Source organism: Brassica napus, chromosome C2 (genome assembly GCF_020379485.1).
Source record: "Brassica napus cultivar Da-Ae chromosome C2, Da-Ae, whole genome shotgun sequence".
Classification (NCBI taxonomy): domain Eukaryota; kingdom Viridiplantae; phylum Streptophyta; class Magnoliopsida; order Brassicales; family Brassicaceae; genus Brassica; species Brassica napus.
The window spans coordinates 48,638,145-48,662,873 of record NC_063445.1 but is presented as its reverse complement, the minus strand read 5'-3'; the positions used below and the strand labels follow the sequence as shown (position 1 = coordinate 48,662,873).

The window sequence follows — 24,729 nt, the reverse complement described above, 5'->3', positions numbered from 1 at the left end:
GTTGGTTAAGAGCCTCTCCGGAACACACCGTATAACTTTAAATATGAAGTTTGTTGTTTTCCAAAAAAAAACTTCAAAATGTCAAATTTAAAATTTTAAAGAGTGAAACTATATATTTAAAGTTTCACTATTCAAAATTTCAAATTTGAAGTTTCGTATTTTTATTTGTATTTTGGTCCATATAATCACACATCATCTTTATGACTCATAAATATTTTTGTGTTTATTGTTTTAATCCTTAAAAAAAATTATATCTCATATATATATATATATTAATTTTTGTTTTCATATTTTGAATTTTACATATAAAAATAATTATAACTTTAAAATAAAATTTAAAATATTTAAAATTAAATTTAGACAACAATAATATACAAAAGAAACTTAACAAAAAAGATTTTTTAAAATTACACGAATACATAACTATTACACAAATTTAAATATTACAACAACACTAATAGTCAGGTAAGTTTGATCTGAAACCTTCAAAATTTTCAAATATTGTCCAAATTGTTTTGTTATACTGAAGATGGTTGTTGTTGTTTTTGATGTCTTTTTCTTACAATTCTTTATTGTTCATATCGAATATATTCACGAATATTAATATCACCAAAAAGAAATTAGTCTTTTAGTAATATTTTATGTTTCTCTTTTACTTTCTTGTTCCGTTCTTATGTATTTACAAGTATCAATATCACCCGATTTCAACAACTTTTAGCTCGCAATCTACAAAGTAAAAATGAGGAGAGTCATTTTTACTTCGAAATGCACTAATAGATCATATATGCATTACGAAAAATATTTTATGGAATAATATGGTATTTTGTTTGAAGTTTAATATTAATTAAGTTGTTTTTATTTAAATTTTTATAGAATATTTTATTTATTAATATTATTGTAATATGTTTATATATGTGCTAGTTATTTACAAAAGTTTTATGAATTCAAATTAGTTATGATAAATATAAAATACAAATAGTTTTGAAATTGAGTTTGAAGTTTTGGTTTTGGAGAAAAACATTTTCAAACTTCAAATATAGAGTTTTGGATATAGAGTTTTGGAAATTTAAAAAATATGCCTTGACGCTGATAAGCCAATTGTAAGACATTGAATTGGTCAATGAAAAAAAAAAACAGAGATGGACCGCTCAGATGCTTCTAAACCATCCATTCGTCGTAGCCGTCGATCTTGATCACGACGACGTTGGTGAAGAAAGTAAAGAAATCGATGTTCAGGTGAAAACAGAGGACGTGTTTGCATCGCCGAGATGCCCATTCGAATTCTACGATTGGGTTTCTGCTTCTTCCGATTCAGGAACGCAGTATCAACCTTTCGAGAGGATTGTGAGTCTGGCGACTGATTTAATCCTTGATTGGTCTGTCACCAGTAACTGGGTCACCCGTATGGTAACGGTTGTGACAGGGGACAAAAACAGAGTTGCAGTGAAAGGCTAGAGCTTTTTTTATGTAGTCAGATCCAACTATTCAGATTAATTTATTGGTATAATTGTTAGTCAATATAATAAGTAAAATTAGTATAGATTACCAGTTCTTGTATTCTTGAGCTATAGTTTTGATTATATTCAATATATGGAAATATCAGATTTGTTTTCATTAATCCCTAGTCTTCGTTCTATTTCTTCACTCTCCATGAAAGTTAATCTCTTAAAGATCGTATGTTTAGGCAGAGCACACGAAAATAAAAACGTAAAACACACACATATTTTAAGTATATTAAGACTCTTGGACAAGGCTCGTGGCCACCACAGGACAGCTTACTTCAAACTTAGCGTCTTCGTCATCAACCCAACTCACAACTCCATAAACCACGTCCCCTCGCAACGCTCTCTGACTCTCCAACCTCACAGTGTAGCTTTGCTTCTCGTTTTTCTTGCTGAACATTAGTCTCTTTGGCTCTATGACAACGTTTATACCTTTCAACCCTCTCACTCTCACGCTATAGCTTCTCTTTGCTTCCCTCACATTTGTCAACGTTCTTCTAACGATCTTAGGACCGTTTTGATCTGAAGTGAAGTATGCAATGATCGAAGGGTAATTGAGATATGGAGATGGGTGTCTGCACGCGTCGGATGCATTTGATCTTGTGATGATATTAATCAATTTCCTGGACTGTTTAACCTCGTGACAAAGGAAGTTAATAAAATCTTGTGGAGATGTGTCATAGATTAAGCCAGGGCTCAGGACTCTGTCCGCACGCACGTGTCCTGCTCCAACGGCTAAAGGGTTGTTTAAAGTCAAAGCCGTTGTCATAATTGCTGATTTTATAGCCGAGGGACTCCAGTCTTGATGGACGTGCTTTATAAGCGCAGCGACTCCAGCTACGTGAGGTGAAGCCATTGATGTCCCGGTTAAGAGATTGAATCCGCTGAACAACGGTCGTGCTCTAGTACCCGCCACTGGTTTAGCCGGTGGCCAGGCTGAGAGTACGAGTGACCCAGGAGCTAAAATGTCCGGTTTGAGGATCTGAGGGAAGCTTGCGAACGGACCTCTCGAGCTGTAACTGTCTACTTCAGGTGCTGGTTTAGTCCCGATCACCGTTTTGCGAAACTCCAGCTTCGCGGTGGCGTTGTTGCTGTAGCTTGATGCGTAGCTTTTGATAGCTTCTCCGTGTTTCGAGCTGATGAATGCTACCGGAAACTGGAACTTGACTGTGTCTTGTTCCGCAAGTAACCTGTCTGTTATTATTACCACTGCAGTAGCTCCAGTGGATCTGGCTTGTTGAATGTTTCCGTTACAGACAATGATCCTGCTCACCAGAGTCTTGTTTCCTGCATCGCAAGACTCGACGTACGTTACCGGAAACTGAACCGACGGGAACTCTCCGGGAAACAGAGACGGAAAACTGAAACTAACTCCGTTTCCCAACGTTAAGATCCCTTGAAACTCGCGACCGATTGTTCCCGCTCCAACCGTCATAACCCACGGTGCTCCGTTAATCAAACTCCAGTAATACGGCCCGTCGTTACCACCAGACGCAACAACGAAAACGCCTTTTTGAATCGCTGCAAACGCTGCGACTGCGATTGGGTCGTTTTCTAGACCCACGTCGTCATCAATGCTTAGTCCCAGTGATAAAGATATCACATCGACTCCATCTCGAACCGCTTGATCAATCGCTGCGATCACGTCTGATGAGTAGACGCCTTCCTCCCAAGCAGCTTTATACATCGCTATGTGTGCGTGCGGCGCGATTCCCGAAGCGGTTCCTTGCGCGTAAGAGAAGTAAGACGCGTTTTTGACGCGATTCCCAGCCGCAATGGCCGCAACATGAGTGCCGTGTCCGATTGTATCGTAAGGTGAAGAGTATTGATCCTTCTTGGTACCTCTCAAGTCAGGGTTGTTGGCGAACAAGCCCTTGTTGAAAACCCTAGCACCGATTAGTTTCTTGTTGCACAAGGAAGAGTAATTGAATTCACATTTGCCTTTCCATGTAGAGGGGACCGAACCAAGCCCATCGTCATGAAAGCTGGGGTGATCCGGCCAGATTCCGGTATCGACTATACCAATAACCGTACCGGCTCCATAACTCGAGACCGGCCATGTACCGGAATTTGAAGCAAGACCGATGAATTGTGGAGAGAAAGTGGTATGGAGCTTAACCGGTAAATCTTTGGTGAAAGAGACATACCCGGGTTTGTGTTGAAGACGTTTGAGCTCGGAGTTGGTGAGAACCGCGCTAAACCCGTGAACCGAATCCGTATAAGCGTAGAGAATCTTTGGTTTTCTTCCGGTGGTAACCGAAGTAAGAGTCGTGGAAAACCAGCTCTGGTGATCGGTAAAAGGTACCGGTTTGGCGGATAAGTCCATGTGGATGATGTAAATAGAGGTCTCCGTTATTGCTGTGGTTACGGAGAAAGGGATGAGAAGAAGAATCATGACAGTGAACGCCATGTCTGAGAGCACAGCTTTCTCTCTGGTCTCTCAAGAGTCAAGAAGACTGAGAGAAACTTGGTCTTAATGTAGTTAAGAAATAATTAAACTGGATTGTTTTATTTTTTAGGTATGACACAAAACTTTGCTTCTCTTTTGCTTTTGCTGTTAAAAACAGTATTAGGTGGTGCCAATGGTGGACAAACACATCTCATCATCATTGTTTCTTTTGACTTTTTCTTTTTCTACCGGCTTATTTACAATTAAGTTTCTGAAAATTGATGTTTATACGCATTCTTTACTAGATAAACTCTTATAAATATCAATGTTAGAAAAATTGTTAGGCAGTGATTAAACTTCTTGTAGAAGATTATTGTTTATGCAGACTTTTTGAATGTTTATACCAAAATTTTAAATGATTGTTTTTTTTAAATGTTTTTAAGAAATTGTTTTGTGTAGACTCAATTTTCTAACTAAACATGCACCTAAACACCATCTAAACCGATTTTTAGAATACATACTATATCATGCATATTTGATTCCACAAAGAAATTTCTAGTAAATTTGCTTAACCATACATATGAATTCATTGTATTTCTTCTTGCAGCTACAATGTGTAGTATGCTATGTTGCACAAAAGCTTCATTGGACTTACACTTCCCGCTTCATAATCGAAAGCAGAACTTTGTGGATGGCTTATGAAATTTCGCTTCTAAAATGCTTTAAAATATCATATTTAAAAATACGTTGGAAAGTTACGATTCAGTTTTGGAATCACGCTTTCTTTTTCTTTTTAGAAAAAACAATATCATAAATAAAGAAAAAATATAAAATAATTTTTTATGTTTTTATGTAAAATCTAAAATTTAATAATACTAAATTGAGAGAATATAAATATGCAAATATTAAAACTAATACTATAAATTATCTTTATGCACTGAACTTTTTTATTATAGATATAATATATGGCAATTCTCTCAAATAAATATTTTTAAGTTTTTGTCACAAAAATAACCCTCAAAAAAGAAAATGATCAAAAAGTCTTTTTTATTTTGAAAATTTTAATATTTATTTTTTATTTTTTAAAATTTGAAACCCTATACTCAAAACTTCACCTTTAACTCTAAAGTCTAAGATAAAAACATATTTTTACCCTTTAATAACATACGGTTCCGATTCGGCTTACCCATTTTTTGATTCCATGTAACATAGTTGGTATGAATTACGTCAAATAATTTATGGAAGTATGAAAGAATCAATCAATTTTTCTCAGAAAGAAGAAAGTATGAATCAATTCGAAAATTAACGAGTTGAGAAAAGCAGGATGTAAAAAATTAAAAAAGTCTTGAACTTGGAGAAGATAAATTGAAGGTAGTGTAAAACACAGAATAAAGCCCATTAATATTAGTCTTATCGGGCTTGAAAAGTATCAACTGGCGCCAAAATAAAATAGATTTTCCCGCAATCTCTCTATCGACCTAAACCTATAAATTGGGATACTCAGCTTCGCCCCCAAATCAGAAGAAACTGCTGAAAAAATGTCAGGCGACAATTCGACGGAGGTTGAACGAAAACGTCGCAGAGCCGCGGAGGCGTCGAGTTGGAAGAATTCGGTAGAGCGACAGAAAGCGATTCGGCAAGGAGGACTTGGGAACCTATGGGCTTCAGGTGGTGGCTACGATGATATTAAACTGGAACAGCCAATTGAAGATGGTGATGAGTACGACGCAATTGTATCCCTGCGGCGGCGTGGGTTTGTAGGTGAGGAGGAGGACTGGTCGAAGCCCAGTGGGCCTGAGTCGACTGATGAATCGGAAGATGATGGTGGATTTAGCGGGAGAGTGAAGAAGAAAGGAAAAGAAGAAGCAGCGCAGGTTAAGAAGGTGAATCCTTGGCTTAAGGCTGCAGCTACTATATCGAGTTTGAAGAAGGGCAAAGAGAGTATTCTTGAGGAGGTTTTAGCAAAGGTTAATCCAGACGATATGGATAGAGAAAGACATAGGAGAAGGAAACAACCAGCTAGGATACATGATTCAGTCGATAAATGTGATCATGTTGCCATGGAGAATGAGTTGATGAAAGAACAAGAAGAAGAAGAAGATGTGACAGTCACCCTTCCGCAGACTTCTGAGAATATGGAATTACCTAGCGTTATAGTGGAGGGATCAAACAATATAATACAGAGTGAAGAAGCTAAGGCAGAGTCAGGAGTGAAGAAGGAGGTGAATGCAACAGTTGATACGAAAGAGAAGGAAGCCATGTGCAAAGGTGGAACTGAGAATGGGGCGGAATTTGATTTGGATGCTGATGGGTCACTTCGTTTTTACATTCTTGACGCTTATGAGGAGGCTTTTGGTGCGAGTATGGGCACAGTTTATCTGTTTGGGAAGGTGAATCTGTTGGAATTTCACTCATTTTAGCTGTTCTTTGGCCTTCTGGTTAGTATAGAGATTAATCCGGCTACCCTCTTTTTTTTTTGGCTACCCTCTTTCAGGCTAAAATGGGAGATACGTACAAGAGTTGCTGTGTGGTTGTCAAGAATATCCAGAGATGTGTTTATGCTATTCCAAATGGTTCCATATTCCCTTCCCATGAACTTTTTATGCTCGAGCAAGAGGCGAAACACTCGAAACTTTCTCCTCAATCCTTCCGGGTGAAGTTACATGTGAGTTTCACTTCATGCTAATTAACATGAAGCAATATCCTATCCTATTGTTTTTGACCTTGTCTTCTCAGGAAATAGCATCAAAACTGAAGAACGAAATTTCTCAGCAATTGTTACGACTCAACGTTTCAAATTATAGCATGGCACTTGTCAAGGTTTGTGTATTTTACTTACTTTTCATGCAGCAAAACTTTTCTTTTGAGACTCTCTACTCTCCTCTCCTTATCAGAGAAGCTATGCATTTGAGAAGCCTGATGTGCCAGCTGGCGAGCAATATGTTTTGAAGATTAATTATCCATTTAAGGTGGTGCATTTTAGCTTTAAGTCGCTCTAAAATTGCCTAGTTTTTTTTTTGTTAATTCTCTTACATCTCAACACCTGTCTCTGTTATCATAGGATCCTGCACTTCCACAAAACCTTAAAGGGGAGTCTTTTTGCGCTTTGCTAGGCTCTCACACCAGGTTTTAGTTTCTTACTGCTGAGTTTCTATTACCTTTCTCTGTTTTTGATAGTTGATCGGTTAATTTTGCATTTACTGGTGTTTTCTAAGCTTCTTAGTTAACTATGCCAATTTAGCAATATGCCTTTTTTTTTCTTTGCTTATTAAGTTAATTTATATGCAGTGCTTTGGAGCTTTTTATCCTTAAAAGGAAGATCATGGGACCTTCTTGGCTGAAAATTTCAAACTTCTCTATCAGTTTACCTTCTCAACGAGTAAAGCCTTAAAAATAGTACCATGATTGATTATCTTGCTAGTTATCTCCAATAATGAGGAGTTGACACTTGTGCAGGTGAGCTGGTGCAAGTTTGAGGTTACTGTTGAATCTCCCAAGGTTATCACTGTTTTAGTTCCGGAGGAAAAAGTGGTTCATCCTCCTGCTGTCGTCACAGCTATAAATTTAAAGACTATAGTCAATGAAACGCAGAACATCAGCGAAATTGTTTCGGCGTCTCTTCTCTGTTTTCACAACGCCAAGGTTCGTTTCTCTTTGGGAAAATATGTATGCCCATGAGGTCCGTGTCACCTCGATGGTTGTGCCACAACAATCTTAAGCATGATCATGGCATTACCGTTCACAAGTAGTCATTTGTACGATGTGTATTGTGTTTAAGCTGGTGTTTTTTCTTGCTCAAATGACACTCTCTTAGCTTGACATTTTATGTCCTTTGGTCTTTCAGATTGATGTTCCAATGGCAGGTCCAGAAAGAAAGAGATGTGGTATTCTGAGTCATTTCACTGTGGTTAGGAATCCTGAAGGAACCGGCTACCCGATTGGTTGGAAGAAAGAAGTGTCTGACAGAAATTCAAAGAAGGGCTGCTGTGTTTTAAGTTTTGAAAACAGGTATTATTCCGCAGCTCTCTTGTTGTGTAGGCTGGTCCTTCATAACATTTTTTTTTGTATTCTTACTGCAGTGAAAGAGCTTTGCTGAACCGATTGTTTGTGGAGTTGAACAAATTGGACAGTGATGTTCTTGTGGGACATAATATATCAAGGTTTGATCTGGATGTCCTTCTCCAAAGAGCCCAGGCAAAGCAACTAATCTCTTTAATTTTTCTATTAGTTTTATAAGGGCTGGTTAACATTAATAAGACGGAATGTTTTTGTTTTATGCCATTTAGTACTTTTTCTCAGTCTCTCCTTTTGTGTAGGGTTGCAAAGTTTTGAGTAGCATGTGGTCCAAAATTGGGCGTCTCAAACGCTCGTTCATGCCTAAGCTTAAAGGGAACAACAAGTCAGGGCTCATGTCTTGCATTGCTGGAAGACTATTATGTGATACAGATCTATGTTCTCAAGACTTGTTGAAGCAGGTATGTATGATGTTCAACTCTTACAAGCAGTGAGAAGTTTAGTCCCTCACCTATAAGCAAACTTCTGGTTGTTGCAGCAGGTCAGTTATTCGTTAACAGACCTTTCAAAGACACAGCTGAACCAGGACAGGAAACAGATATCACCTAATGATATTCCCAAAATGTTTCAGTCATCTAAGACACTTGTGGAACTTGTAAGTTCTTTAATTAGTCTAATCATGTCTGTTTTATGCATTTGAGCTGGTACTACCTCACTAGGGACACTAGACATAAATGATTTTTGGTTTTCTTCGGTTCAGATTGAATGTGGGGAGAGAGATGCATGGTTATCCATGGAGCTCATGTTTCATCTAAGTGTTCTTCCTCTCACTCTCCAGCTTACTAACATAAGTGGCAATCTCTGGGGGAAAACCCTTCAAGTAGTGGCTCCTCTCTCTATCCCTCAAACACGTTATGCGCTGGTGCATTCTGATTTTTTTTTCTATTCGTTACCAGGGATCCAGGGCGCAGAGAATTGAATACTACTTACTACATACATTCCAGTCGAGAAAGTACATCCTCCCAGACAAAATTTCGCAACGTATGAAGGAAATTATAAAGTCATCAAAAAGAAGAATCAGCCATGGTGAATTGGATGCTGAGTTGGCTTTGGAGAATGATCCGTCTAAGAAGGGTCCAGGCTACGCTGGTGGACTGGTGTTGGAACCAAAGAAAGGGTTATATGACAAATATGTGTTGCTTCTTGACTTCAATAGTCTTTACCCGTCTATTATACAGGTTAGCAGCAGACTGTTTTGTGTTCTCAAGCCTTGGATTGATGTTTCCATTTGATTTTTACACAACGGGTATTATGATAAATTTCAGGAATATAATATATGTTTCACGACTGTGCCACGATCAGAAGACGGAGTTCCTCGTTTACCTTCGAGCCAGACACCTGGAATTCTTCCAAAGGTATATTCGAGTGTTCAGGATTGTATTAGTGATTGCTCCATTCTCTAGTTCAATTCTAATCTGTAGTCTTTCTTTTAGTTGATGGAACATTTGGTCAGTATAAGGAAACGTGTGAAACAAAAGATGAAGAAGGAAACAGGTCTCAAGTACTGGGAGCTTGACATTCGGCAGCAGGCATTAAAACTCACAGCCAATAGGTTTTGTGTTTAATGGTTTTAGCTTCTTCTGCTGGCAATAATGCCCCAACATTCGCCGCATTTTGATAGTAATGTTTCATTCTAAACGCAGTATATACGGATGTCTGGGGTTCTCTGATTCAAGATTCTACGCTAAGCCTTTAGCAGAGCTCATAACACTACAGGTAAAGTTATGCTTTTTCTCTGTTTTTTTCTTCTTTCTGTTCTCATGAGATCCGGTTAATTCTCTAACATTGCAGGGAAGGGAGATCCTGCAAAGAACCGTGGATCTTGTACAGAATCATTTAAACCTAGAGGTATCACCGCACTAAATGCATTTCAGTAGAGGAAATAATGTAATGTGTCAACATGTTGGGGAATATTGAACATGTTGCTTTTACGCAGGTGATTTATGGTGACACAGATTCAATCATGATTCACAGTGGACTAGATGATATCGAAGAGGTCAAAACCATTATAACAAAAGTCATCCAAGAGGTAGGTTGGATAATAGCTTTATCTCCAGCTTTTTTTACCCTTAAAACAAGAAAGCTATATATGATTAAACCAGTATTCATTTAATGTCTGCAACTTTAATGTTCGATTTCCTGATGCATGAAAGACAATGGATAAACTCAAATCGGTGTAAATGTCCTTGGGAAAAAGTGCTTATTGGAGCACAAATTACACTGTTAACAAAGGCAGACATTTGATTTGGGTCTCACCTTCTCTCTCTTTTAATATTATAGGTCAATAAGAAGTACAGATGTCTGAAAATTGACTGTGATGGCATATATAAGAGAATGCTTATTCTAAGAAAAAAGAAGTATGCTGGCGTCAAGTTGCAGTTCAAGGACGACGGGCAGACTTGCGAGGTAAAATATTTAATGTACACATCCTGGCTACCTTAGAAAATATTTGAGGATACTCAACGCATTGGTCAATGCAGGAAATTGAAAGAAAAGGTGTGGATATGGTTCGTCGTGACTGGAGCATACTCTCCAAGGAAATTGGAGACTTATGCTTGGCTAAGATCTTTTATGGAGGGTATGTTCTAAAACATTCACTCTAAGAATATTTTTACTTTTTACTCTCTCATGCAAACATACAATCATCTTTTCAGGTCGTGTGAGGATGTTGTTGAAGCAATTGATAACGAACTTGTGAAGGTAATCTTTGTTAACCCCCACCTTTATAAACTGTTTGTTTCTCTTCATTTTCATCTTTTACATGTTGCTCTGGTCTGGTCATGCAACAGATAAAAGAGGAAATGAGAAATGGGCAAGTTGCACTTGAGAAGTATGTCATCACCAAGGCATTGACTAAGTCACCGGAAGCTTATCCAGATTCCAAAAGCCAACCACACGTTCAAGTAATTATGAGAGCTATTATTTTTCACTGGACTTTTTCACATCTTCACTAAACTTTGAGTGTGCTTCTCAGGTCGCACTCAGAATGAGGCAACGTGGTTTTAAAGAAGGTTTCAATGCCAAGGATACTGTACCTTATATAATCTGCTATGAACAGGTTCCCAAACCAGAAGACCAGCAGCTTAATATTATCCCAAATCCAATCGTCTTCCTAGTAAAAATTTTGTATCCTTCCTTCCTTCCTTTCCTTCTGTGCAGGGTAATGCTAGCTCTGTCAGCTCAGCAGGGATTGCCAATCGTGCTAGGCATCCTGATGAGGTGAAGTCAGACGAGAGCAGATTGTTGGTTGACATAGATTACTACTTGGCACAGCAGATTCATCCCGTGGTGTCTCGTCTGTGCGCAGAGATTCAGGGCACAAGTCCTGAGAGGTTAGCCGAGTGTTTAGGACTTGACCCATCAAAGGTAAAAAACAATTTTCATTTAAAGCCAATCTCCAATTCTGATAGATGATTAGAAATATTGTTTTCTATAGTATCGAAGCAACAACGATGCTACGAGCAGTGATCCTTCTACATCCCTCTTGTTTGCTACAAGCGATGAAGAAAGGTAATGAATGCTATCATCCTAATAATATATTTCCTCCAGGAATCTGCAACAACTTAATTTACATGTACAATAAAAACGCAGATATAAAAGCTGTGAGCCGTTAACACTAACATGCCCCAGCTGCTCTGCTTCTTTCAACTGTCCATCTATTACTAGTTCAGTTTGCGCGTCGATCAGTAATAAATCTGAAACAGAGGAATCTACATTCTGGCTTAGACTGCGTTGCTCGAAATGCACGGGAAGAATATCCCCTGCAATGATAGCTAATCAGGTAGGCAATGATTTTTCTTAAAAAAGAATTCGAATTTCTAACTCTTGTATCCTTCCTTCTGATTGGATTAACTCATCTCATCATGAATTTCAGGTGAAAAGGCAGATTGATGGGTTCGTGTCAATGTACTACAAAGGCACAATGATGGTGAATATAGAACTTCTCCCTTGCCTCGTTTTTATATATATCCATATAATTTTGAACACCTCTCGTTACATCTTGCTTTCAACAGTGTGACGATGAGTCTTGTAAGCACACCACTCGCAGCCCCAACTTTCGTCTGCTAGGTGACCGGGAACGGGGAACAGTTTGCCCAAACTATCCTAACTGTAATGGAACCCTCTTAAGAAAGGTAAATGCCCTCATCCACCGGATAAGAAGAACTCTTATCTTTCTGTTGCTTCATAGAAACAACTTTTGATCCCCAAGCTTTGTCTTATTACAGTACACTGAAGCATACCTGTACAAGCAGCTGTCATACTTTTGCCACATCCTAGACACACAATGCTCTCTAAAAAAGGTTTTTCACAATTTTCTTATTTGTTATCACAATCAATTTGTGTTTTCTAGATCACTAATAACCCTCTCTGGCATTTAAAAAAAAAAAAAGCAGATGGATGTTGGTGTGAGAATTCAAGTAGAGAAAGCAATGACGAATATAAGACCTGCGGTTGAGTCAGCAGCATCGATAGCTCGGAGTATCCGAGACCGGTGTGATTACGGATGGGTGCAACTCAAAGACATAGCCATTTGATAGTTCTAATAATTATCTCATCTCATGTAATTAAATTTATATCATCTTCTTACATCATAAAGTTTTTGTTTTGTCCTAAAGTTTTATTAGCATAACTATAACTGAACTTTGGAGTATGCAAATACTAGACTAAAAACAGTTTTGACTACTGTTTGGTAGTGTACTAAGCCGGAGATGTTGACTTCGAATCATCTTTGTCTTCAAAGCAGCGTGCCTGTGGAAAAGCACATTTCCTGAGTTGCTTGGGGTGGTTCACGGTTAACCATCGAGTGAGGAGCACCAAGCAGAGTCTCAAAGTGCTGCTCTTGTTGTAAGGTTCCATTTGAACCTTGTATGCGTAGACGGTAGAACTGGTGGTAGTCGCATAGAGTTTAGGCCTAAACCATTCATAACAGCTAAAGTCTGTATTATGCAGTGATTATGTTAATCAGACAATGGGGTTTACAAATTTAAACTTTGATTGCATATAAAGGATCTTAGTAAGTAAAATAAAATAAAATAAAAAACCTGCACTTGAAGTTGAAGCTGCTTCAGATATTCTATAGCTTCATCAAGCATTGAGGCTTTATCTGTCTACAAATATATATATATATATATATATATATATAAAAAGAATGTTTATCATGTCTAAGTTCTGAAGGATGAAAATTCAAACTTTCAATTTACCTTGTTGGAATTGGGTATCAGCTTCTGCAAAGATTTCATTTTCTCGTTGATCTTGCTCCTCCTTCTCTGCAATATTTTCTGATTCTATTATTGTTTTTTTATATATTTTTCAGATCAAGAATATTTAAAAAAGCTGAAAGACGGAAGCCTTTTCAGACAAGTTGTGGAACTGTGCATCAATGTTTCTCTTCAACGAGTTTCGCTACCTGGCTCCGTTTCTCTTTAGTGTTATTGTTACCATTGCAAAAGAAAAACAAAAGTTAGTTTTGTTTAAATCGATCTTACTGACCTCGCCGTCTGAATCGCCGGAAGGTCCGAGCTTTTCTCATCCCTGGCGTCTCCTCCTTGTCTTTCTTTCCCCTTGACTCACTCCGCCATGGCTTCGAACGGTACCTTGGCGTCTCCATCGAGTCAAAGCGACAAGCTTCAAGATCCTCCGCCTGTGGCCTTAGATTCTTCTTCAGCTCCACTGGGGGTGGAACTTCCGATTCTCCGTGGCTGTGACACTGACATCGTTGCTCCTCCTTGTACTGAAGCTCAGGCCTCTCAAATCATCTCAGCTTCTCATCTACCAACTGTAGAAGCAAACGTAACATCCGGTTCTACCACGAGTAACCAGTTTGTGCCTTCATTGGGTTCATGGGAAAAGCCACTCATCTTTGTGCCACCTACTACCCCTCCTGTTCCATCCACTCCAACGGAATTTGATAAAGCACTTGTAGGAAATCAACTTGCTTCTCTTTGGCCAACCCTTAATGACGGAATCGTGAACAAGCAAGACAAGAACAAGCATCCTAATCGTTCCTTACAGGTTCCATTAGAGAAGCTGCCACTTCCAGAGCTTAAAGCCGATGGATCTCTCCGTTTCCCGTGGGCTGCAAGGTTGGGTCCCCAGTCACGCAATCTTTTCCGGGCAACATCACCTACCTATCGCCTTGATGGCACCCCTGAGGTAACAATACCTTCAAAAGTCCTTAGGTTAGGACCTGAGAACAAGGATGAATATCTCATTGGGAAATTTCATAGATGTTCTTTACCCCCGGGTGGACTTGTTCATGCTGTGGTCAATAAAATTTGGGGAAGAAGCTGCAAAATTTCTTGCAAGAAGATTAGTGATTCATCCTATATGTTTCATATCCCACACCAATCTACTCGTCAGTGGATTATACAAAGGGGAGTTTGGCATATTGATGACTGTCTGCTCTTTGTGTTGCCGTGGACACCTGAGGGCTCATTCAAAATTCCAAAAGTTTCAACTCTTCCGGTATGGGTGACTTTGAAGGATATTCCTGACTGCTGCTACTCTAGACTAGGAATTAGTCATATTGCATCTGGTCTTGGAGAGCCTATATTAACACAAAAACCTCGGCTTGATCCTACTAATTTGGGGGAAACAAAAGTATTGGTGGATATGGAATTGAATAAGGACTTTCCAAAGCTTATAGCCCTTGATGATAAACAAAGTAACATCTTTCTAGTTAAAGTTGAATATACTTGGATCCCTTCCACATGTGATAGGTGTGGGTGTTTAGGCCACAAATCTAAAAGATGCCTTCAGCCTCCTAAGACTCCAGAGGATAAAACCTTATCATCAAATTCAGTGGCTTCTAGTGTTGATGTACCCGTGGTGGATATTGACATCATTCTTCACCAAAATGAGAGTGCTGTCCCATCTCCCTCACCGTCTACTCAAAAGGTAGTCACTGAGCAAGAAAGTCTTCCTGCTACTAACTTGGCGTGCGAGGTTCCAAAGATATGTAACCAATTCAGTGCACTGGATGTGCTTCCTGTCAGTTCTGAATCAGAAGAAACAATCACTGAAAAAGCTGCTACAAACTCAGGTTTGGGTTTGGCTCAAGATCAAGAAACACCATTTGTTGCACCTAATGTTTCTACGGAAAGCCCAGGAAACAATGTAGCTGCACACAGTTCTATCTTATCCACAAGGATTCAACAAGGTATTCAAACTACCCCGCCAAGCTTGATCACTTCTACACCCACATTAGCAGATTTTCAGTCTGCCCAAGCTGCAACACCTTCTATGGAATCTTCTCCATCAACAAAAATTATCAACAATGAGGATCAAAACACCTATGTTGTTGATCCCTCAACCACAACATCTGATGTTAATGTATTCGAGAGTCCTTCTCGTTTTTCAGCGCTAGGTGATGTGGATGGAGCCGAGAATGAGTCACTGAGCTCGCTTGGCTTGACAAGGGGTGGGAGAGAGACTAGACCTCCTATCAAGTTCCTAGATTTGGAATGGAAGACAGTACAAGGACGAGGAAAGCATGGCCGGCGTGGTCGTGGTTCTAAGCACTAGCTATTGTCTACTATTTCATCATGGGTTTTCTAGTTTCTCCCTAAGTTGTTTCATAGGGATGAGATGTTATCTATCATGATATGTTCATGCAAGTTTTATCTCGCTATAGGGTTTCATCATCATATCTTGTAAACTTTTAATGTTTTTTAAATTTGAAAGCCTTTTTATCAAAAAAAAAAAAAAAAAGTTAGTTTTGTTTTTGTTCTTTAAACAAAGCGAGTGTAGTTTAACGGCAACAAAAGTTGTTACCATTGATTTATTGGATCTTTTTTTTTGTCGGCAATTTATTGGATCTTTTTTTTTTGTCGGCAATTTATTGGATCTTTTGAATAGTATTTCGGACGTCGAGGTGGTATGGAGATATAAATATTCTTAGCCTCTATTAGTTTTTCAATCAAATTTTTATTGCTTATGTTAAAATACAATAATAACAAATAGAATAATTCTTTATGTTTATATGTGTTTCTTCAAAAATCGTTTAACAATAAATATCTCCCTTTCTATTCTATTTGTAATTGTAGCATCCCCGATCCTTGCTAAGGATCGTTGGAACGGGCCATGGAACGAGGGAACGTGCAAGCCAGTCGAAAAACTTTAAGGCAAGCGTTCCAAGGTCTGAACAAAAGGTTAAGTCTTAGGAATGATCCGGACTTAGCCAAGAAAAGGGAGAAAAACGAAGAAAAGGAGCTGGACCGAGCTAAGGAAGAGTGTAAAGAGCTGGACGAGCTGGGCGAGCTGGGGAACTGGTCGAGCAGTATGTTGGACAAGCTCACTGAAACTAGATCAGCTCGATAAGCTAGTGGACTGAGATCAACCAGCTGGACCGACTGTCATCTAGCTCGACTCAGCTGGTTAGAGTGTTCGGCGGTTGGGCTGGTTGGACGAGCTTGGGGTGGTTACAAGTTGTTGGCTGGATCAGGTGCGGAGCTGGACTGGTCTGACTAAGCCTTGCGCGTGTGGGAAACGTGCCAAGCAGTTGGAATCGGTTTCTGGCCAAAGGGGCGCGTATGGATAACCGCCCAAGCGGTTGAGAATGCACCCTTTCGTCCTATAACCGGCCCTGACCGAGCTTCTATAAATAGGGGGCCTTGGGGTCGATTTTGGACAAAGATTTTCTTAAGGAAAACACCAAAGTTCGATCAGAACCAAAGGTATCCGAAAGAGAGAGAGACTTGTGCGATCTGAAGAGAAGGCTTGACCGGAATCAAGTCTAGAAGGCGATCCGACCGTGATTGCTGGAGGAACAATCCGATCATGGTGGATCTAAGGGAGAAGGCGAAGAAGACTGCGACTGGAACTCCGGAGCGCACGTCTAAGGTATGGACTGGATAATCCATCGCTGTGGCCTTCGGATTAATCCGAACGGGGCTATGGCTGATCGGCCTAATCCAATTTCGTCCTTCAATCCTTACTTGATCGTCTCTTCTTTCTTCTGTATGAACGATCGGGTGTCTTGGTCTTAGGACCGGATAATGGATCACGGCTTAGAGCTGATCCGATCATGCGATCCGATGCTTAAGTGTTGGATCCGATAGATCACAGATCATAGCCGTTTGGCTTGATCGAGTTATGGCTGATCCGGATGGTTCAGCGAGTAAGACGGTTTGATCTAGATCCGCAAACTGAACTTGACTGATCCAGTTAAACGACTGGATAAGTCAGATTATACTAAGGGGATTTTCGGGTTGAACTTAGAATGAACCGATTATTGTTGCATGCATTAGAAACTGACTGGTTAAGTTATCAGATATATGCTTACGTTTTGTTGGTTTCATGACATGATAGTGATCGTCGGAAGGACTTGGCTTAGCCGTGAAGACTCGAGGCCGCGGATGGATGGGTGGTTGGATAGACTGATTAGGATCGAACAATTGTAATAGCTTATAGCAAACTCTCAATTTGTATTGAATCCTTTGTGATATAAATAAAGAATCAGTTTATCTTTTCAGCATATTAGCTCTAATAAAACGCATAAAGACTCTATAAAATGAATCACTGAAATATGAAAACGGACTTAAGAATATTCAAGCCTTAAAATCGAACTGGACGGCCTGGTTTATCCATGGTCGATCCAAAGGAACCTCACCGGACTTAGAGTCCGGGTTAGGGTGCTTTAAGTTGGTATCAGAGCATGCTTGATTCTAGGATTAGTTGGGTTATGGGGAAACCACTCATCCGGATCGGGTCTCACTGTAACGTTTTGCTTAGCCTAGGATGTTTTATGTGGCGAGAGACGAATAGGCCGGACGTAGGCGTCGTCGGGCCGCAGAGCCGTCCATGAGGGACGTCTTGAAGGCATTGACGGCTATGGCAACTCAGATAACTACCCTGACGCAGGTGTTCACACCATTGGTGAACTCGTCTGTTGGGCAATCGACTCGGATTCCTACGGCTATCCCTTTAGTTGGTGGAGAACGGGTCATGGAAATGGCCGAAGTGGTAGAACTGGACCCAGAGCCAGTCCGGCCGTGAAAAAGGTGGATTACCTGAGTGTGTGGCAACACATAAGCCGTATGGGAACCAAACACTTCAAAGGTAGTACCAATCCAATCGACGCAGACGAGTGGAGGAGCCGTCTGATCCGGAACTTTAAGTCTAGTCGCTGTCCAGACGACTACAAGAAGGATATCACGGTCCACTTCCTTGAAGGGGATGCGCATAACTGGTGGATTGCCGTGGACAAGCGTACTGGAGGAAGCATCGATTGGATTGAGGACTTTGAGTACGAGTTCAACAGGAAGTACTTCCCAGCCGAACCTTGGGATCGGCTTGAGGCAAAATTCTTGTACCTCACCCAGGATTGCAAAACCGTGCATGAGTATGAGGAAGAGTTCAACCATCTCAGGCGGTATGGTGGAAAGGAACTGGAGGACGAGTTGGTGCAGGTGCGTCGGTTCTTCCGCGGGCTGAGAGTAGAACTTCGTACGCACTGCTCTGTCCTCACTTTCCGTACTGTCTCGGAACTGGTCGAGAAAGTTGCCGTGCTGGAGACAAGTCTTGCTGAGGAAAGTCGGGTGAAGTCACACACCTAACCGGCTTCGGGTAGCAAGTCAAAGGAAGAGGGATCAGGTCGATGAAGGCGGTAAGTCTTCGGGAAGTCAATCTGAGTGCTCCCAGTGCGGTAGGAGGCACGGAGGTGAATGCTGGAAAGCAGTGGGTGCCTGCACCCGATGTGGTAGCAAGGACCATGCGATCCAGAACTGTCCAAAAATGGACCAAGGGTAAGGAAAAGTGACAAGTGAGGATGGAAGATCCTGTTTACATTGCGGAAAGATGGGGCATTACAAGAGGGAATGCCCAAAGTTGCAAGGGGAGCAGAAGAGAAATCGGGCGGATGCGGATAGGTCAACCCATGGCAAGGGACAGACCACGGCACCGCGGGTTTATGAGCTTTCGAAGGAGTCTGGCGAGTCTAGAACCTTCCGAGTGATCACTGGTACGTCACTTCGCCCTGGCCTATTTCTATTATTGCATTGCATTGCATGGAACATAGAATGGGTAGAGAACTCAGCCCGAATAATTGTAGGGACTCTGAGTATTGGCAGTGTAGATACACATGCACTTTTCGATTCTGGGGCAACACATAGTTTTGTTAGCCCGAATATGATCGGAATGGGGATGTTCCAGAAGGAACGGGACAGGTGTTTTGGCATAGTGAATGCAGCCGGTGGGCAGGTCATGCATTCGCTAGGGCTGGTTAAAAACATTCCGGTTGTGATCCAAGGCAGGAGTATGCATGTGGATCTGGTTGTTATCTGACTTAAGAATCACGAGGTGATATTAGGTATGGACTGGCTTGGAAAGTATCGAGCCACTTTAGATTGCCATCGGGGGCGAGTCCGGTTTGAGGGCAAAACTGGACCGATCGCTTTCAAAGGGATAAGGCCGACTTCGGGTAGTTTGGTGGTCTCGGCGATCCAAGCAGAACGGATGCTCGAGAAGGGATGTGAAGCCCACCTGGCCACGATCTCCACAACTGAAGTCGGAAAGGGTGTAGACCTTGGAGAAATTCCAGTGGTCAAGGAGTTTGAGGATGTGTTCCAGACCTTGGCGGGTTTACCACCTGACCAGTCAGATCCATTCACTATCGAACTCAAACTGGGAACTACTCCATTGTCCAAAGCGCCGTATCGAATGGCCCCGGCTGAAATGTCAGAGTTGAAGAAGCAATTGGAAGAATTGCTTGAAAAAGGGTTCATACGGCCAAGTAGTTCACCTTGGGGAGCCCCAGTCCTATTCGTGAAGAAGAAGAATGAGATTTTCCGTCTATGCATAGACTATCGAGGATTGAATCGGGTTACTGTTAAAAATAAGTACCCATTGCCTCGGATAGATGAACTGCTAGACCAGCTAAGAGGGGCGACTTGGTTTTCCAAGATCGACTTGGCTTCGGGTTATCATCAGATCCCGATCGAGCCAATGGATGTCCGGAAGACTGCTTTCAGAACGAGGTATGGCCATTATGAGTTCGTAGTCATGCCATTCGGCCTAACCAATGCACCGGCCGCGTTCATGAAAATGATGAATGGGATTTTTCAGGAATACTTGGACGAGTTCGTTATCATTTTCATAGATGATATCCTCGTCTATTCCAAGGATCAGGAGTCACACCTAGGCCATCTTCGGGTCGTTTTGGAGAAGTTAAGGGAACAAAAGCTCTTTGTCAAACTCAGCAAGTGTTCCTTTTGACAAAGGAGTATCGGGTTCCTTGGACACATTGTGTCGGATCAAGGATTCTTGGTCGATCCGAAAAAGATTAAGTCCATCGAGGCCTGGCCAAGGCCTAGGAAAGCCACTGAGGTGAGGAGTTTCCTCGGATTGGCTGGTTATTACCGAAAGTTTGTGAAAGGGTTTGCGAGCGTGGCTCAGCCCATGACTCAACTGACCGGAAAAGATGTGAAATTCACATGGTCGGAAGAGTGTGAGAAGTGTTTTTCAGAATTGAAAAATATGCTGACGAGTGCACCAGTTCTAGCCTTGCCGAAAGCGAACGAACCTTATGCGGTCTACACTGACGCATCTATATCCGGGCTTGGCTGCGTTCTGATGCAGAAAGGAAAAGTAATTGCCTATGCTTTAAGGCAATTGAGGAAGCATGAAGGGAATTATTCGACTCATGACTTGAAGATGGGAGCGGTAGTGTTTGCCTTGAAGATATGGCGTTAATATCTATATGGAGCCAAGGCGCAGATCTTCACGGATCATAAGAGCCTCAAATACATCTTTACTCAGCCTGAGCTAAACCTAAGACAAAGGCGATGGATGGAATTTGTGGCCGACTATGATCTTGATATTGCTTACCATCCGGTCAAGGCTAACTTGGTCGCGGATGGATTAAGCAGGAGAAGGGCCGATGTGTCAGCCGAGAAGGAGTCTGAAGAGCTTGAAGGAATGATCCAAGCCTTGCATCTCAACGCTTTGTCTACGGATCAGGAACCACTGGGTCGAAGTGTAGCAGATCAAGCGGACCTGCTCACAAGGATCCGGATTGCTCAAGGCAAGGATGAGAACTTGAACAAAGTTTCTCAGAATGGCAAGACCGAGTACCAAACATCGAGCAATGGTACGATCCTTGTCAATGGTCGGGTCAGTGTACCGAATGATGGGGAACTGAAGGACGAGATACTGAGACAAGTTCACTCGTCCAAGTTCGCAGTTCATCCCGGCCAGACCAAGATGTACCGTGATATCAAGAGGTACTACCACTGGGTGGGCTTGAAGCGGGATGTGGCCAAGTGGGTAGAGAAGTGTTCCATTTGCAAACTCATCAAAGCCGAGCACTAATTTCCGAATGGATTGCTGCAGAATTTGCCCATTCCGGAGTACAAGTGGGATCATATCACAATGGACTTTGTGACTAGTCTTCCAACAACCAGGAACAAGAAGGATGCGGTCTGGGTAGTCGTGGACCGACTGACCAAGTCGGCACACTTCATTCCCATAAGGAATACAAATGGTGTTGGAGAAATAGTTCAAAAATACATAGACGAAATAGTCCGGTTACATGGAGTACCGGCTAGTTTCGTCTCGGATAGGGACCCTCGATTCACTTCTCATTTCTGGAAAGAATTCCAAAAGGCTTTGGGAACCAGAGTGAATATGAGTACGGCCTATCATCCGTAAACTGATGGCCAATCCGAAAGGACCATCAGAACGTTGGAAGATATGCTGCGGGCGTGTGCTCTGGACTGGAGCAATTCCTGGGAAAGGCATCTACCTTTGGTAGAGTTTGCTTACAACAATAGCTTCCATAGAAGCATCGGGATATCGCCATATGAAGCGTTGTATGGACGGCCATGTCAGACCCCATTATGCTGGACCCAAGTAGGGGAGCGCAGCATAATTGGACCAGAGATAGTGGAAGAGACAACCGAAAAGATTAAGTTCCGAAAGGATAAGCTGAAGGAGGCCCAAGATAGACAGAAAAGCTATGCGAACAAGCACCAGAAGGATCTTGAGTTCGCAGTGGACGATCTGGTCTATCTGAAGATGATAACCTTCAAGGGCCGAGCCAGAGTGTCCAGAAGATAAAAGCGAGATCCAAGGTACTTGGGACCGTTTAAGATTATTGAACGGGTTGGTCCAGTGGCATACGGGTTAAACTTGCCAACCGAGATGGATGCATTTCACAATGTGTTTCATGTATCCCAACTCCGAAAGTGTCTTACGGATCAATATGTGATAGTGCCAGAACTGCCTTCAGATTTAGGCAGGAACCTAACCTTGTAGACAACGCCAGTTCAGATTTTTGATAGAATGGAAAAAGCAACCAGGAAGAAAGTGATCCCATTGATAAAAGTTGTTTGGGATTGCATTGGGAAGGAAGAATCAACTTAGGAAACGGAAGCAAAAATGAAGCTTGACTTTCCTGAGTGGTTCAAACAATTCGAAGAAGAAGCAGTGCTTGGTTTGGATTCGGGGACGAATCCCTATCAAGTGGGGGTGACTTGTAGCATAGCATCCCCGATCCTTGCTAAGGATTGTTGGAACGGGACATGGGACGAGGGAACGTGCAAGCCAGTCGAAAGACTTTAAGGCAAGCGTTCCATGGTCTGAACAAAAGGTTAAGTCTGAGGAATGATCTGGACTTAGCTAAGAAAAGGGAGAAAAACGAAGAAAAGGTGCTGGACTGAGCTAAGGAAGAGTGTAAAGAGCTGGACGAGCTGGGGAACTGGTCGAGCAGTATGCTGGACAAGCTCACTGAAGCTAGATCAGCTCGATGAGCTAGTGGACTGAGCTCAACCAGCTGGACCGACTGTCATCTAGCTCGACTCAGCTGGTTAGAGTGTCCGGCGGTTGGGCTGGTTGGACGAGCTTGGGGTGGTTACGAGTTGTTGGTTGGATCAGGTGCAGAGCTGGACTGGTCTGACTAAGCCTTACGCGTGTGGGAAACGTGCCAAGCAGTTGGAATCGGTTTCTAGCCGAAGGGGCGCATATGGATAACCGCCCAAGCGGTTGAGAATGCACCATTTCGCCCTATAACCGTCCCTGACCAAGTTTCTATAAATAGGGGGCCTTGGGGTCGATTTTGGACACAGATTTTCTTAAGGAAAACACCAAAGTTTGATCAGAACCAAAGGTATCCGAAAGAGAGAGAGACTTGTTCGATCTGAAGAGAAGGCTTGACCGGAATCAAGTCTAGAAGGTGATCCGACCGTGATTGCTGGAGGAAGGATCCGATCATGGTGGATCTAAGGGAGAAGGCGAAGAAGACTGCGACTGGAACTCCGGAGCGCACGTCTAAGGTATGGACTGGATAATCCATCGCTGTGGCCTTCGGATGAATCCGAACGGGGCTATGGCTGATCGGCCTAATCCAATTTCGTCCTTCAATCCTTACTTGATCGTCTCTTCTTTCTTCTGTATGAACGATCGGGTGTCTTGGTCTTAGGACCGGATAATGGATCACAGCTTAGAGCTGATCCGATCATGCGATCCGATGCTTAAGTGTTGGATCCGATAGATCACAGATCATAGCCGTTTGGCTTGATGGAGTTATGGCTGATCCGGATGGTTCAGCGAGTAAGACGGTTTGATCTAGATCCGCAAACTGAACTTGACTGATCCGGTTAAACGACTGGATAAGTCAGATTATACTAAGGGGATTTTCGGGTTGAACTTAGAATGAACCGATTATTGTTGCATGCATTAGAAACTGACTGGTTAAGTTATCGGATATATGCTTACGTTTTGTTGGTTTCATGACATGATGGTGATCGTGGGAAGGACTTGGCTTAGCCGTGAAGACTCGAGGCCGCGGATGGATGGGTGGTTGGATAGACTGATTAGGATCGAACAATTGTAATAGCTTATAGCAAACTCTCAATTTGTATCGAATCCTTTGTGATATAAACAAAGAATCAGTTTATTTTTTCAGCATATTGACTCTAATAAAACGCATAAAAACTTTATAAAATGAATCACAGAATATATGAAAACAGATTTAAGAATATTCAGGCCTTATAATCGAACGGGACGGCTTGGTTTATCCATGGTCGATCCAAAGGAACCTCACCGGACTTAGAGTCCGGGGTAGGGCGCTTTAGTAATTATTGTGATTTTTGGTATGTGGTTGTTAATGCTCACAATTCATTTCCTTATATAGATGAAGGTTGCAATGATTGATAATCAATCATTGCAATGTTTAGCTAAGAATTAAAATAATTAACATCAAAAATTATGTGGTTTATCACCAAATACTATCCATAACAATTGCAATGATTTATTACCAAAAATTGCATTTCACTAAAAAATTTATTCACCAATGGTTGCAAATGAACTCATTTTATAAAACTTGGAAATTGTATCATTTATAATTATTTAATGTTTTAGTACACGCATGGAAAAACACCAAAATAGAAAATTGGATGGTTATGCTTTCATAAAAATCCACTCAAATTACGAAAGTACAACAATGCACTAAGAATTGTAGCTAGTAAATTTTACCCAAAATAATAACAGTCATGATCGAAACTTTTTTATATAAACTAAAAGTATGAATATATAGAACATGAATCATGTGTTCATTAAACATACATGATCAAAAATTCAGTTTTACAAAAAAAAAAAATACCTTTTCTTCTAGTATAAAAAATTAAAATTAATAAATTCATTATTTTGTTTATGATTTTCTGCTATCCAAATTTAATTGACCATTTCTAATATCTTTTTTTTTTATAATATTTCATTTGAAAGATTTACAATGAGGATAAAGAACATTGGTGTATGACCTCCAAATCT

The 24,729-nt window shown here is 41.2% G+C and overlaps 2 protein-coding genes across 2 annotated transcripts; one reads left to right on the top strand and one right to left on the bottom strand.

Annotated features, from left to right (window-relative positions):
* Positions 1–1,555: 1,555 nt before the first annotated feature.
* On the bottom strand, positions 1,556–4,222 carry LOC106414640 (subtilisin-like protease SBT1.9). Its single transcript, XM_013855260.3, has one exon. The coding sequence runs from the start codon at positions 3,910–3,912 to the stop codon at positions 1,735–1,737; it is 2,178 nt and encodes a 725-aa protein (XP_013710714.2). The 5' UTR covers positions 3,913–4,222; the 3' UTR covers positions 1,556–1,734.
* Positions 4,223–4,983: 761 nt separating this feature from the next.
* On the top strand, positions 4,984–12,577 carry LOC106414278 (DNA polymerase alpha catalytic subunit). Its single transcript, XM_013854958.3, has 30 exons — positions 4,984–6,281; positions 6,386–6,556; positions 6,628–6,711; positions 6,786–6,860; positions 6,953–7,017; positions 7,180–7,270; positions 7,348–7,533; positions 7,736–7,899; positions 7,971–8,085; positions 8,208–8,366; positions 8,447–8,560; positions 8,666–8,785; positions 8,862–9,143; positions 9,231–9,320; positions 9,399–9,517; positions 9,609–9,681; positions 9,757–9,813; positions 9,902–9,994; positions 10,246–10,371; positions 10,446–10,543; positions 10,620–10,665; positions 10,755–10,868; positions 10,940–11,023; positions 11,125–11,331; positions 11,402–11,475; positions 11,557–11,746; positions 11,840–11,893; positions 11,979–12,098; positions 12,192–12,266; positions 12,360–12,577. Exons 1-30 carry the CDS (start codon positions 5,430–5,432, stop codon positions 12,498–12,500), a joined length of 4,239 nt encoding a protein of 1,412 aa, XP_013710412.2. The 5' UTR covers positions 4,984–5,429; the 3' UTR covers positions 12,501–12,577.
* The last annotated feature ends 12,152 nt before the right edge of the window (positions 12,578–24,729 follow it).

Bases quoted from the DNA above. Each gene is read 5' to 3' on its own strand.
- LOC106414640 (XM_013855260.3), bottom strand. From the start codon at position 3,912: ATGGCGTTCACTGTCATGATTCTTCTTCTCATCCCTTTCTCCGTAACC.
- LOC106414278 (XM_013854958.3), top strand. From the start codon at position 5,430: ATGTCAGGCGACAATTCGACGGAGGTTGAACGAAAACGTCGCAGAGCC. The intron at 7,018-7,179 runs GTTTTAGTTTCT...ATTTATATGCAG, and splicing joins TTGCTAGGCTCTCACACCAG to TGCTTTGGAGCTTTTTATCC. The intron at 12,267-12,359 runs GTTTTTCACAAT...AAAAAAAAGCAG, and splicing joins CACAATGCTCTCTAAAAAAG to ATGGATGTTGGTGTGAGAAT.